Here is a 14877-nt window from a genome sequence, read left to right as displayed (position 1 = left end):
CAGCCTGTTTACTGTAAACAGCTGCAGAGGATGAGGAGGATGAGGAGGCCGCCGCAGCCCGAGTCTGAGCCGATTGTCTCGGCCTGCAGTGGGTTGGTAGTTCGATATCTGCGGGTACGAGCGCCACGCTGGAGAAGGCGTTTGTTGTTGAGTGCAGCAGAGCGAGGAGTTGGAGACGAGTCTGAACACGATGAGGAGGAGGAGTGAAAGTTCACCCGCAGTGTTTGTGAACTGCGTCTGAGGCTCTTCCTGCGAGGTGACAGATTCAGCCGCTTGTCTCTCTGGCGTCTCGGTCTCCACGGCGACTTCGTGTGTTTTTGTGCGTTTCAGTTGTGATAACAGCCGTGGGTGTTTTCAAAGGGAAGTGGACGTGTCAGGCGATTACCGGCTGGGGGAGGCGTGCTTCCTGTGCCGGGGGGGGGGTCGCAGCAGATGGTCTGTCCCGAGCCTGCCTCGACTTGCCCGCCCCGTCTGACGGCGTTATCGCCGCACGCCGTCGTCTTTAAATGGAGCGAAGAGCCGCAAACAAACTGGAGGTTTTGTTGTGACGAAGAGGTGAAGAATCTTTCACTCTGTGATATCGACTCACACACACACCTTTAGTGTGAGTGTTGGGGCAGGGCGGGACTGGAGGGTAAAAAGATGTCGTCTCTCTAACACGCCGTCCAGTTTTGTTTCGTTCGTGTCCAGAACATCGTGGATCAGCTGTAGGTGGAACTAACTCGCTAACTTCCTGCTAAACGTTGTAATTCTGTTAAAGTGGAATTAGCACATAGTTGACCTCCGTTGCCTCTCAGCATAAAACATCAAAGTATTTTGGGAGCCTAATAACAGATTAACCAATCACAGCACTGCTCCTGTGTCCCACCAACACAGAGGTTTATTGGATGGATTCAGCTTGTTTTCAGTTTTAACCCTTTAAAGCCGGTCGGAGCAGCACGCTCTGTTTTGCGTAACTATTTTTAAATCCCGGTAGCTCTGCAACCACGTGAGCTAGCGCAATAATTCTTTTTGCATATGAAACCGGAGGAGTTGTACTTACATCTTATGCCATCAGCTTGTCCTCGGTCACGGTTTCCTTCCACATATAGTTTTGCAAAAACTGCATAAAAAGCACTTGCAGCAACAAAAACATAATATTCCAGAAACACGCTTTGCTGATCCGATCAGCTGTTCGTAACACTTCCTGCGTACATCAGCGCGAACTATCGCATGTCCGCCATGTCCTGCACGAAACAGGAAGTGACGTCATTTTTGCGGAAATGTAGTTTTTTACCATCAGGGCCTCATGAGCCTATACTGGTGTTTTTAAAAGTTATGTTTGACTTTATGACTTTCTGTGTGGTTTCTGGGATGCTTAGGACTCATATTGCACTGCTGGAAATAGTTTATTTTGATGCATATGCTGCTTTTTTGCAAATTTGCATTATAATATTTATTTTCGTTTTTCCTGCAGTGTATAAAAATTGGTGTATTTCAAAAATAAAACTATGAAGACATTCAAAATAAATTTCCTGTGGTGGGAAACTATTTTGTGCAACTTTTTTGTATTTACAGTTTTGAGGGATAAGCCTCTTAAATTTCTCTAACTAGAAATATATGTTAAAAAAACAAAAACAATTTTCTTTTTTTTTGTAGTTTATTGTAATTTTTTGCAATTTATGTAATTACTATGCACTTAATGCAGACATATTATTAAAATTTAGGCTGTAATGGTTGTATTGATGTATAGCAACTTGAAATGCTCCCAAAAATGGCTCCACAGCATGTAAACATATAATATAAGCTCTGGCGGACTTGGTTCTATGGTCGGTCTTAAAGGGTTAAAGATTTGTTTATGACTTTATTGCAGTTATGGGTGTGCTTCTTATTCAGACTGTGTCGTGGGGTTGACTTGGGTGGCTGTGGGAGGAGCCAAAACCCCCAAATCAATAACTCAGTGATGACCAGGTTAAGCATTATTTAATTAAATGGGTCATGAGTCACGTTGGCAGCTTTAGTCTTCCGTACACGATGACACATTCTGCTGTTTGTGCAGACGAACAGCAGAATGTGTCTAAATGTGCTTTCTTGCATTAATGTTTAGTAAATATTAATAAACGTTCAGCGATGCCTGTCCTCGGATTTGAAGCCGTGTTTGTCGTGTACGCTCGACCCGCCCTGGGCGCCGTGTGTGCGTCTTTGTTCTCCGTCTCTCTGGAGATGTGTGAAAAGTGGGTCACAGGTCGGACCCCTTTGAGGCCCGAGGGCAAATAAAAAGTGACAGACACCGGCCACGCATTGCCGCTAATTCCCTCGCACACCCCTCTGGCCCTCTCTCGGCGCCCACTAATTGCGACATTACGTTATTAGAGCTGCGCGGGACCCGAGCGTCGGTAATTGCAGAACATCCAGGACAAATGGTCGGGTAGTTAGGCGGGCCCTGGAGGCCAGCGCCGGGCGGCCAGGGTCACTAGGTCACGGCACGCTGAGGAGCATGCTCTCATCATCATCATCATCATCATGTGAGCAGGTGATTCTAATGTTTTGGCCCAAACTGTTGGGGTGTGTGTGAGGTCACTGTGATGACACAGGAAGTTAATAACTACAACGCTGCAGAAACAGAAAGCCGCTCGTTTCACACAGGATCAACTGAGCGTCGAGGCCCAGGATCAGATAAAGGAGGATTATTTTCAGCGGAGAATCATGCAAAGCTGCCGTAGGAGAGCGGGGAGGAAAGCTGTGGAGCTGGAAGAGCGCAGAAATGTTTCCTCTGAGAATCGTGAGCAGCTACAGTGTTCGAACAGCAGAGAGATGAAGAATGAAACTAGAGGGCGGTGCGATGGTTCACAGCATGCAGGTCGTGGGTTTGAATCCACCAGCCGGCCTCTCTGTAACATGCAGGTCAGGCTGTAGGTGGGCGGGGTTGTCTGTAGTGCTCTCTCGCCCTGTGACAGCTGGGATGGATGTTGAAGTCTTACTGAATCCCCTATCTCTCTCTCTCTCTCTCTTCTTCAGGGTTTTGGACCCACAGAGCCTGTGAGACCCAGGACGACCTGTTTTTGTGATATTGCCCTTCACCCCATTACCTCCACCCTCCCCTTGCCTCCATCTGGAGCTCCTCCCTGCTCCTCAGACTCCTGCCGTAGAACAATAACACTCTTCTCCACGCCCAGACCGGCTCATCAGAAGGTCTCGTTGACGGTGTGGGACCCAGTCGGGTCGGTCCGGGCCTGCTGCAGGATGCCAGGTCTACCGGTCTGCGCGGCGGTGACGGCCGTCGCTCTGCTGCTGTCCCTCAGAACTGACGGTAAGATGTTTAAAAGCTGGTTGTGGTGAGCAGCTGTGCCAGCGTTTGTTTTTCAGTGTCACCGAAACGTACAGAGATGATGGCGACCGTCAGAACCAGCACCAGGCAGCGAGTTTCTCACAGGGTCAGAAACAGGAAGTGAAAGGCCACATGTTTAAGGCTTCATATGTCAGCTACATGATCCAGTTATTAGTGGACAAACCTGTGCTTTTATTCTGAAAGTTTAGCTGCTGTTAATCACTGAGCTTGGGCTCATCAGGCTGCAGTTTGGTGACAGCTTCCTGTCTCACGGTCACATGGACTCCACCTGAGCTCCATCTTTTTTTAATCGTTTCTCGTGTTTTGTGTGATCGCGATGGTCCCAGTTAGTGTGTCGCTGGGCTCCGACGCGTCCTCTCTGACCCACGAGCTGCTCGGTTACTCATTAACCTGTCAGTTTGTCCTCGGCAGATAAGCGCTACTTCAGGCGACGTTAGCATACAGAGTCGCCGTGGGGCTCCTCTGTAAGCGGCGCCCCCCTCCCTGTGCACACAGCAGCCTTTTGTTTAAGCTGTTTTTAAGTGTCGGCCGACCGACAAGGACAGAAACAGACCCAGAAATGTCACGCCGCTCCTCCTGCTTCCGATAAAATATTCCCAGCAGCTTCTTCCCGCACATTGAATTCGGCATCTGTGGGTTTTTCACAGGGGAGGCTTTTCCAGATCGATGGCAGCCAACGTCTGCTCGATGTTTGCAGGTGGAGACGAGCTTCACTGAAGCTGCTGTTTGCATCCTTTTAACCCTTTAAAGCCGGTCAGAGCAGCACGCTCTGTTTTGTGTAACTATTTTTAAATCCCGGTAGCTCTGCAACCACGTAAGCTAGCACAATAATTTTTTTTGCATATGAAACCGGAGGAGTTGTACTTACATCTTATGCCATCAGCTTGTCCTCGGTCACAGTTTCCTTCCACATATAGTTTTGCAAAAACTGCATAAAAAGCACTTGCAGCAACAAAAACATAATATTCCAGAAACACGCTTTGCTGATCTGATCAGCTGTTTGTAACACTTCCTACGTCCATCAGCGCGAACTATCACATGTGCGCCATGACCTGCCCGAAACAGGAAGTGACGTCATTTTCGCAGAAATGTAGTTTTTTACCATCAGGGCCTCATGAGCCTATACTGGTGTTTTTAAAAGTTATCTTTGACTTTCTGACTTTCTGTGTGGTTTCTGGGATGCTTAGGACTCATATTGCACTGCTGGAAATAGTTTATTTTGATGCAGATGCTGCTTTGTTGCAAATTTGCACTATAATATTTATTTTTGTGTTTCCTGCAGTATATAAAAATTGGTGTATTTCAAAAATAAAACTATGAAGACACTCAAAATAAATTTCCTGTGGTGGGAAACTATTTTGTGCAACTTTTTTGTATTTACAGTTTTGAGGGATAAGCCTCTTAAATTTCTCTAACTAGAAATATATGTTAAAAAAACAAAAACGATTTTCAATTTTTTTGTAGTTTATTGCACTTTTTTGCAATTTATGTAATTACTATGCACTTAATGCAGACATATTATTAAAATCTGGGCCGTAATGGTTGTATTGATGTATAGCAACTTGAAATGCTCCCAAAAATGGCTCCACAGCATGTAAACATATAATATAAGCTCTGGCGGACTTGGTTCTATGGTAGGTCTTAAAGGGTTAAATGTCTTATAATCGTAAACATGCATTTAAACTGCGTTAACCTGACAGCTGATGACGTGCTGTCTGCACGCTGCTTTGGGCTGAGGAAGTAAGAAAACGTACAGAAAATATCGATCGCTGTGTGGAAGTAACTTTACTGTAAATAGTAACAGACAGGCGTTAATGAAAAGGCTGTAAAAGTTCCGACTTTATGGCCGGGTTGACATCTCCACATTTTCCTTCCTGTGGCCCACATTGGACCCTCTGTAAGGCCGGTTGTGGCCCGTGGGCCTTATGTTTGAGTCCACAGAGTCAGCGTCTCCTCCTGACCGAGTCTCAGGGCGGACGAGGCGTTCCAGCTTGGCGTGGATCAGAGTCAGAGGATGTGAGAGAGGTCGTCTCCTCCCTCGCCACTCTCTGACCTCCAAACACCCGCTGATAAGAGCCGGCTGTAATCTCAGGAAGGGAGCGACTCGCCGCCGTCTTATCAAACTGTTTTTCCATCCACCTTCTCGCCTGCTGACTCCGTCTTCACTCCGTCAGGAAGCCATTTGTGTCGGTGACATTTACAAAGTGACGGCGAGGTGGCGCTGACGTGTTCACGTCGCTGCTCTGACTCAGAGAGCTGCTCATTGGCTGACGAGTGTCTGAGTGTCTGTAAATTTACCGAAAACGCTGTCTTCAGTCTGAGCCCATAAACCATCAGGGAAGAGTCGAGGTCGGACAGAGGGACGACTTCCTGGGCGCCACAGCTAGCGCCCCCTGGTGGCCAGGTGACAAACGGCGACTGCGTCCACCTTTAACACTGTCAGGATCTTTCAATAATTGTACACCTGCGACAGGTGAGCTGAGACGCTGAGCAGTGAAATGTGTCGTAGATGCTCTGCTGTCCGAGCTCGTGTCCCCGTGTCAGTGACGCTTCACTGTGACATCATCATCAGTTAGCGGCTCACACACACCTGTGACTTTAAAGACACTGGATGTGAAAATAAGTTGATAGAAATATTTGAGCCGTCGTTCTGAGGAGAAAGCGGATCTGTTCACAGCGAGCGCTGCAGCGGCGCTCTGAGCCCCTCCCCTCCCTGCAGGAAGCTGTTGAACTGATTGTTGCCGCTCTCACTTCCTCTCTGCACATTAACCGTTTCCTGTACGAGCTGCTGGCGGCGCTAAACTCTCCAAACAGCCATTGTTCTCCGGAAATATCCGTCAGTCCCTCCGGATACTTATTCACCCTTGGAAGCCGTGTTTGCTTCCTCTCTGCGGACCTCGCCGTGGCGGCGGCACACTTCGTATTTTATTTTGGAGGGCAGAGTCAGCTGAATGTTGGGGGCGGGGCTTCTCTCTAAAGCAACATAAACACAGGTAATCACAGCACATTCTGGCTCAGTCATTCGTTCATCTCATCTTTGAATTATGATGAAGGTCACCGCCGTCTGTCGGCCATCTTTATCCCGAGGACGTTGAAGAAACCAGAGATGAGCCTGTGGGCCCGTCACACTCGCCGTTGTCCTCGGAGACGTGCCGTGTGCACTGCGAGCTGCTGTGTCGCTGGAAGGCGTGATGGTTGGTGTCACGCTGACGGGCGGAGCTGCTGCTGAGGAGAGACTTTGTTTGCTTCTAGTTTTGACTTCCTCTCCTCCGTCAGCGCCGTCAGTCAGGCGAGGCCCCGCCCTCTCAGCGGTGGTTGACTTGGTACAGAGCTGCGGTGACATCACAGCGAATCCATAAACCTCCTGCAGCACGACGCCACGGCTGTTGGGAGCAGCTCCTCGCTCTCTTCCTGCTGCGTCCGTGTTTCCGTGTTAACTCCTCCTCGCGGCCTCTCCACGGCGTGCTCGTTGCAGGGTTATAACGAGGTTGTTAATGAGCTCGCTGGGAAGCTTTTCAGCTGCTCTCCGTCACCTCGGCAACACGAATGCATAAACATCCCCGGCAGGAAGTTGGTGAGGAGGAGGAAGGAAGGGAGGCGGTGCTCGGTGGGCTCGCGTTGTAAAAGTGGAGACAAACAAAGGAGCCGAGTGATCCACATGGTTTAGATCAAAGGGTTATATTCCCGTTTCTATGGTTACACGGGAATATTTTCCTCACGGGAGACGAACTGTCACCACTGAGGATGAAGGAAAGATGGAGGCCTCCACCTTCAGCACTCAGGTCACAGTGATGCCCACAGGAGGCGGATGTGTTAACGTGGAGCCGGGACACAAAGTTTTATGACGAGTGGGAATAAAATAAACGTGGAGTTGAAGCGTAAATGAGGAGTCGTGTGTTTCTGCTGATGTTTGAAACAAGCGTGAGATTAAAATCAAACTGTTTAATGTAAATAAGTTAAGAGCTGATGTTGGCGTGACGGCGAGCAGAGCGTCATAATGTGGGAGCTCAGGTGTGTGGTGGGCAGGTAACTGTGACTCAGGCAGTAATTAAAGGTGTGTTTGTGGCTGATTACAGGCTGCAGACGCTTCAGTGGGAATTATAAAGCTGAGCTTTTTCACCCAGAAGGTTAAAATAATATTTGAAGTTAAAATCATCTGACGGAGGAATCAGTGAGCAGACTGATGCAGCTTCATCTCCGCTCTCAAACAACCGTCGCCATCATTTAAAGTCTTTGTTTTTTCTGCTGAAAAAAGAATCGGCGAGCAGTGATGTCATCATTGTCTAGACCTGCAGGCCCTCATGAACCGCCCCCTCGGGCCTCTGATTGGGTGAAAGGCAGTGACGGGTGGAGCCTCTGCTCTGCCTCTGTCCACATGTGTGCTTAATAATTGTGCCGACCGCCGGAGTGGAGACTGAGGTCTGGCAGAGAGGACGCTGGGTAATCTGACTCCCCCTGCGTGCTCTTAAAGTGGCAGCGCGGCTCGAGGGCGGAGCACGGTTGGAGCAGCCGGTGTGGTCCGAACAGAAACGGCGACGTTAGGCCGCCTCGACGGCGAGCCTCGCAGGAGGAACGTCCAAACATGTGAGAGCGAGAGAGGCGTTCCCCAAAGAAAACGGACAGGAAGCAGGTGATGACATGTGCTGCGAGGCGTGCAGACGCACGCTTTCACAACTTCAGATAATAAAAACAGGAAACAGACGATCCAGCTGTTCCAGGTGTTTGTTTTACCCGTCACATGATCAGTTTCTTTGATTTTGCTCAGGATGAACGTTTGTGTTGCTCTCGGAGGGAAACGATCAGCACATGAAAGCTGTGATTCGGTAACAGCGACTCTCGGGGGAGGGGCAGGGGGAGGGGCAGGGGGAGGGGCAGGGGAGGGCGGGACTGGAGGTGAGCTACCAGCAGGAAGTTCATGTCCAGGCATGACGGCGTGCACGTCCACATGCCGTCTTTACTCTGAGGAAGGAAGGAAGGTGACGAGGTGTGTGAAAGTGATCTGAAAGACAAACACAGGAGGAGGAGGAGCGTGGAGGAGAGCGGTGGCGTCGGCGCAGAAGGAGGGGCGGGGATTAGAGGAGGACTGAGATAAAGAGCAGACGGCTGATAAGAACCATCGTCTCTGCCTTTGATCCTCTCTGAAGGCGAGCCGCCGCCGCTCATAAAAACCGTCAAATAAACTTTATTCCTGCTCGGCGATCTCCGACCCGCCGTCGTGTCTGCTGTGGTCCTTATACGGCGCTTCCTGCTGTGGTCAGCTGATACAGGAGTCACTCCGAGCTGCTCTCAGCCGTCACCAAAGACTAAAAAATGTTTTAACTTCTGTTTCGTGTCCAGCCGCAGGTCAGAACCCGGACCACGTCCTGCAGGGGACGGGGGTGAAACCCGAGGCCCGGCGCCCTGGCGACAGCCCCACCGTCGCACCTGAGGACCTCCCTCGATCCCTCAGCTGCTACTGCTCGGGTCACTGCCCGGACGACGCCATCAACAACACCTGCCAGTGAGTAGAAGCAGCGCAGTCTGTCTGTCACTGCTGAGTCCTCGTTGATGATGATGATGATGATGATGTCTGTCTGCAGGACCAACGGTCAGTGTTTCGCCATCATCGAGCAGGACGAGCACGGCGATGTGCAGCTCACCTCCGGCTGCATGAAGTATGAAGGCTCTCACTTCCAGTGCAAGGTGAGCCGTCTGTGTGGGCGTGTCCGTCACTTTTCTCGCCTCTGTGTCTCCTCCCTCCTGACCTGCTGTTGTGATTGGCTCCTTGCTCGGCAGGACTCGCCCAACGCGCAGACCAGGAGGACCATCGAGTGCTGCAACACAGACTTGTGCAACAGAGACCTGCAGCCCACGCTGCCCCCGCTGCCCCCCACCGGTAACGTGGGACACAGATGCAGGTGTGAAGCAGGTGAGCTCGCGAAGCCGCACAGGCGACTAATGTGTGTGTGTGTGTGTGTGTGTGTGCAGAACGAAGCCCCCACTGGCTGGCCTTCCTGATCTCCATGACGGTCTGCTGCTGCACGCTGATCTGCATCACCGTGGTTTACTACTACAGGTAAGAGCTCACCTGGCAGAGACTGTTGGACCTGCTGCTGTCGGCGGGGAGAGGCGGCGAGGCAGACGTGTCTGTAGCTCATTGGCTTTCACTTCCTGTCGATGTCTGATACGACGATAGCCGTGCATAAATCACCTGACGTGGGCTGGTGTCGTGAATTCTCACTGCTCGTAATTATCAGTCACTAAATGGTCCAACCAGCACACAACGCACGAACACAAAGTAACAAACAGCAACATCAGGAAACCACATGTGAAATAAATACGAGTAAAATCAAAGTAAATAATGTGACTGAAAGTGAGCAGAAAGCAAAACTGAAAATATTTCATATCAAATTTGAGCTTAAAAAAAAAGAAAGTGCTCCTTAGCTCAGGCTTTTATTTTGGAGTCATTGTCAGAGTAAAACTGACGACTTCCTGTTTACATTTTCTTCACTTTTTCCTGCAGTAAACACACACAGACATTTTTATTGTGCTCACTTTGGACCCTTTTGTAAAACTGTTGATGAATCAAACTGAGGTGTGTGTGTGTGTGTGTGCGTGTGTGTGTGTGTGTGTGCGTGTGCACGTGTGTGTGTGCGTGTGTGTGTGCGTGTGTGTGTGTGTGTGTGTGTGTGCAGGTATAAGTTTAAGAGCGACCGGCAGCGGTATCATAAGAACCATAAGGACCAGGAGCACGACGTCTTCATCCGGGAGGGCGAGTCGCTCAGAGACCTCATTCATCAGTCTCAGAGCTCAGGCAGCGGCTCAGGGCTCCCCCTGCTGGTAGGAGCTACAAACACACCTCTGATTTAGAGGACAGTCAGCAGCAGCAGTGACTTTACTTTGTTCTCTATTAGAATTTATTTTTCTTTGAGTTTTATTTGATCTGCTAGTTTCAGTTTGATTACAAGTGAAGGTTGTTTCACCTGTGATGTCATCGCTGTCATTGATGAAAACGCCGACGCTCAAAGAAGAGGCTCACACACTCATACAGAGCTTTGTTTTTAAAACGGGTCAAAGGTCACAGACCACGTTAACGACCAGGAAACTCGGAGCACCCGTCTGAAACTTCCTTTCTGCGTCCTCAGGTGCAGCGGACCATCGCCAAGCAGATCCAGATGGTACGTCAGATCGGAAAGGGGCGGTACGGCGAGGTGTGGCTGGGCCGCTGGAGGGGAGAGAAGGTCGCCGTTAAAGTCTTCTTCACCCGAGAGGAAGCCAGCTGGTTCAGGGAGACGGAGATCTACCAGACGGTCCTGATGAGGCACGAGAACATCCTCGGTAGGTGCCAAACACGTCCGCGTTCTCACGAGGTTACGGTGCAGGTCATGTGACCCGCGGTAAGCGAGTCACGGGTTCTGAGCAGCTTTATGATGCCGCCTGAGGACTCAGAGCGCGGCGCCGCTGCAGAAACAGCTGAACGATTATTTCAGCTTCATGAAAGTTCATCAGTGTTGGAGGAGAGCGACCGCGTTAACCACGGGCCAATAAGAAATGGTCTCCGGGCGCCTGAGGCGAATATAAAGTAAATGATGTCAGGTGGATGTGTTTACCTTCCTCCTCTTCTTCCTCCTCTGCAGGCTTCATCGCGGCGGACATTAAGGGCACGGGCGCCTTCACGCAGCTCTTCCTCATCACCGACTACCACGAGAACGGCTCGCTGTACGACTTCCTGAAGCTGACCACGCTGGACACGCAGGCGCTGCTGCGGCTCGCCTACTCGGCCGCCTGCGGCCTCTGCCACCTGCACACGGAGATCTACGGCACGCAGGGCAAGCCGGCCATCGCCCACCGCGACCTGAAGAGCAAGAACATCCTGATCAAGAAGAACGGCACCTGCTGCATCGCCGACCTCGGCCTCGCCGTCAAGTTCAACAGGTTGGCGTTTAACCGTGGTGCGTTCTCAGGCTGCTCTGACCTCAGCTGACCTAACCTCTCGTTGTGTTGCCATAGTGACACGAACGAAGTGGACATCCCCCTGAGCACCCGGGTGGGGACGAGACGCTACATGGCCCCCGAGGTCCTCGACGAGAGCCTCAACAAGAACCACTTCCAGGCGTACATCATGGCCGACATGTACAGCTTCGGACTCGTCGTGTGGGAGATGACCCGACGCTGCGTCACCGGGGGTACGCACAAACAAACGCACACACACACACCAGAAGAAGAAGGTCAGTCGCTGTTGGGCGCGTCTGCCGCTCTGACGTTAACACAGGTGTTGTTTCCTGTGCAGGTATCGTGGAGGACTACCAGCTGCCGTACTACGACACGGTGCCCTCTGACCCCTCCTACGAGGACATGCTGGAGGTGGTGTGTGTTAAGGGCCTGCGGCCGACGGTGTCTAACCGCTGGAACAGCGACGAGGTGAGGACTACTTCCTGTCTGGTTTGTCTCTCTCCCGACTCTCGAGGATGTTTGTTTGATTCCAGCCTGATGGGAAAGTTCGAGCCGGGACTACTTCCTATCTGACCTAACCACCAACGTATTCCTCCGCCGACCCGTCGCCGGTCTTTCTGCCATCCTCGTGTCTGAACTGAGATCAAACTGAGACTGCGGCGGATAAATACGTTGGCAATGCGGTCAGACAGGAAGTGTCCCCGTGCCGGCGGCAGAGAGTTGGGTGTCACAATGATGGCGACAGAGCGGCTGTGTCCTCGTGACTTCCTGTTCGTCCTTTAACGGCGTGTTTGTGTCCGCAGTGCCTCCGGGCCATGCTGAAGCTGATGTCAGAGTGCTGGGCTCATAACCCCGCCTCCCGCCTCACCATCCTCAGAGTGAAGAAGACGCTCGCCAAGATGGTGGAGTCCCAGGACATCAAGATCTGACCCCACCCTCCTCCAGACTCACCTCAACCTCCGCCCCAGACCGCCTCTTCATCAGGGGGATGAAGGGGAGGAGCTAAAAGAGCAAAGGACCCATCGCAGGGCTGAACTGTGTCTCCTCCTCTTCCTCCTCCTCCTCCTCTCTCTGCGCTGAGTGACGCTTTCTGTGAAAGCCAAACAAAAGATACAGACGACTTCCTGTGGAGGGGCGAGGAGGGGGGGGCGGGGCTTTCATTCCTCATGAATGAACTGAGATTTTTTTTTATTCCTTTGAGGACCCACCTCGCCGAGCTTCCTCCACCTCCGCCTGTTTGAAAATGTTTTCTTTGTTTCTCTTCAGGACTGAGTTCTCCTGCCATATTAAGATATCATCTCCACGCTTAGTTGGATATAAGCAGAATAAGGTACTATAATAACATGTGAATTTAAATGTGTAAATAAACGTTATCTTTAGATGCCGTGCCTGCTCGTGAGAGGAGTTCAAACCAGAACACTATGCTGCAGTGGTGTTGACGTCCGGCCGACTCCTCGGAGACGCCGGCGGGAGGTCGCGGGGTCAGCACGGAGACGTCTGCCGTCCTGTTCGTCTGTCTGTCTGATTAAATTTTAAAAAACAAAACAAAGTGGCGCCAAACCCGAAGAAGACCTTCACGAAAATCTCAGCGACGTAACCGCTTTGAAAGGGGACTTATTCTGCTCAGAGTGGCTTAGTATGATTAACCTTTTGAAATAGTACTCATTTGTCTCACACAGCTCACTGTCTTCTGATTGGCCACCTTCTGGAAGCCAGCAGAGGGGCAGTACGTTCCAGAGTTCCTCCACCTCTTGCTGACGTAGATGAACTGTAAATCTGGCTTATTTTATTTTTAAAGTAGTCCAGTTTTATGGGATATTTGCCCTTTTTAAGGCCCAAAGCCTGACTTTATTCTGATTGGCCAGGTTCTGGAAGCCTGCCGAGGGGTCGCTTTATCTCCTTTTTAATAGCAGTGTAATAAATTTGACTGCAGCTCGTCTGCAGGGCAATTGTGAGCCATCGGGTTGAATTATATTTAAGACTTTGTATTTCATTCTGAACCAACCCTAGAGCGCTCCCTGTGGAACAGAAAGTCCAAAAACGGGGCGGATTATTTTTACATAAGTTTATGTCATCATATGAAACTGCGTACAGTCCAGTTGATCGTTATGCGAGTCAGAAAGTAAGAAAGCAGAACAGGTCCCCTTCGAGCTGATTGGCTTATTGCTGGTGAGTTTGCTTTAATCATTAGGAATATTTGGGAAACTGGTTCCGGATGTTTTTAGCCTAGCTTAGCACAAACACTGAAACCTCGCCTCATCAGCCCTGGATGTGTTCATAGGGTTTCTCGGACACACGTAGAAATTAAAATGTAAGAATTGCTGTTTTAGCAGCGGTGCCACTAAGCTAACAGTTTGTGCTAAGCTAGGCTACGGTCGCTGTTAGTGGGTTCGTGCATGTTGGCTGCGCGTGAATGAGGCTAACGTTCGTACAGCAGCTATTTAAGCAGTAACCTTAGTGTGTCTGTAATTACAGCTCAGTATAGAAATAATCTTGAATATGTAAAAGTCTTTTTGTTTCCTGCTGTTGGTGTTTTGTACAGCATCTGGTATGGTGCCTTATGAGTTTACCAACGAAATGAAAACTCTATATACAGTCTGTCCAATGTACCGATTTTTAAATAAATACTCTTATTTTAGTACACAAAGCCACAGCGTCGCTCTGCTTCTTTCACGGCAACACCCGAGCTTTTACTTTGAAAATCCTGCATTTAATCTCGTTTTTGTTTCTACCAACAAAAGAAATTTGGTCATGAATTTCATTTGGGATTGACTTTTCTCATTTTACTTCCCATGTTGTCAGTGTGCTAATGTTCAGCGATAGTAACTTATTACATTTCAACTTTTACCAACTCCAACTTTGTAACTTCCCATTTGAAGTTATTCATTTTAATTTATAGAAACTTTATTGGAGAAAATATTTTATTCCTAATGAAAAACAAAGGTTAACTAATAAATATTACTAATAATATAATTAACTTTTCAGGTAATTCAGATTCATTTAAAAACCATACCTTAAAATCTTATAAAAATCTGCAAGTCAATCTCCAAAAGTTGATTCTGTTGATTCAACTTTTGGAGATTTATTTTCCTGGATGATTGAGAATGCATCAAGACATCTGCAAGTCAAGATTTTAAATGTTCATTTCCAATAAAGAGGAAATCAAATTTACTACAGGATTCATGTGATCCAAGTTTTAAATTTTGGCATTGAATGACATGGATACTTCAACATTTTAAAAGAGTTTATATAAAAAAATTGCTATGACATCAGTTTTAACTTATGTTTTTGATTCCATGTCAGCAACAAAATGATCCTGGGACTGAAACTTCCATTAAATTTTTGAACTTTGATTCTGAAACTTGTTGCATTAGAATTAATATTTAACTTTAAGTTTATAATTTTGACCAAAGAATTATTCAAGTTTTTTGTAGTTTCACAACCTTAAATCGTACTTATACAGATTAACCCTGATTTTAGTCAGTTTTGGTTTCATCTAAACTTTCTGTCGTGAGCTTCCAAATGTTTGTTGGTTCTGCAAGCGTCTCCTCCAGGTGATGAACAGCTGTGGTGCGTTTCCAGCTGTGAGCAGTTAAAGCAGTGTCACAGTGATGTTG

The 14877-nt window shown here is 49.0% G+C and overlaps 1 protein-coding gene across 3 annotated transcripts in view; it reads left to right on the top strand.

The window, feature by feature from the left end:
• bmpr1aa (bone morphogenetic protein receptor, type IAa) overlaps window positions 1–12805 on the top strand; it is a 38835-nt gene extending 26030 nt beyond the window's left edge. For all 3 annotated transcript variants that reach the window (XM_085183531.1, XM_085183529.1, XM_085183530.1), the window contains 11 exons: window positions 2998–3289; window positions 8666–8828; window positions 8908–9010; window positions 9104–9203; window positions 9296–9383; window positions 10003–10147; window positions 10453–10645; window positions 10945–11242; window positions 11318–11493; window positions 11598–11728; window positions 12064–12805. In XM_085183531.1, the coding sequence (XP_085039657.1) occupies window positions 3223–3289; window positions 8666–8828; window positions 8908–9010; window positions 9104–9203; window positions 9296–9383; window positions 10003–10147; window positions 10453–10645; window positions 10945–11242; window positions 11318–11493; window positions 11598–11728; window positions 12064–12189 (1590 nt within the window). In that variant the 5' untranslated portion in view covers window positions 2998–3222 and the 3' untranslated portion in view covers window positions 12190–12805. The remainder of the gene's footprint in view (window positions 1–2997; window positions 3290–8665; window positions 8829–8907; window positions 9011–9103; window positions 9204–9295; window positions 9384–10002; window positions 10148–10452; window positions 10646–10944; window positions 11243–11317; window positions 11494–11597; window positions 11729–12063) is intronic.
• The last annotated feature ends 2072 nt before the right edge of the window (window positions 12806–14877 follow it).

Source organism: Neolamprologus multifasciatus, chromosome 13, assembly GCF_963576455.1.
Source record: "Neolamprologus multifasciatus chromosome 13, fNeoMul1.2, whole genome shotgun sequence".
NCBI lineage: Eukaryota > Metazoa > Chordata > Actinopteri > Cichliformes > Cichlidae > Neolamprologus > Neolamprologus multifasciatus.
This window is presented reverse-complemented; position numbering and strand designations above follow the sequence as displayed.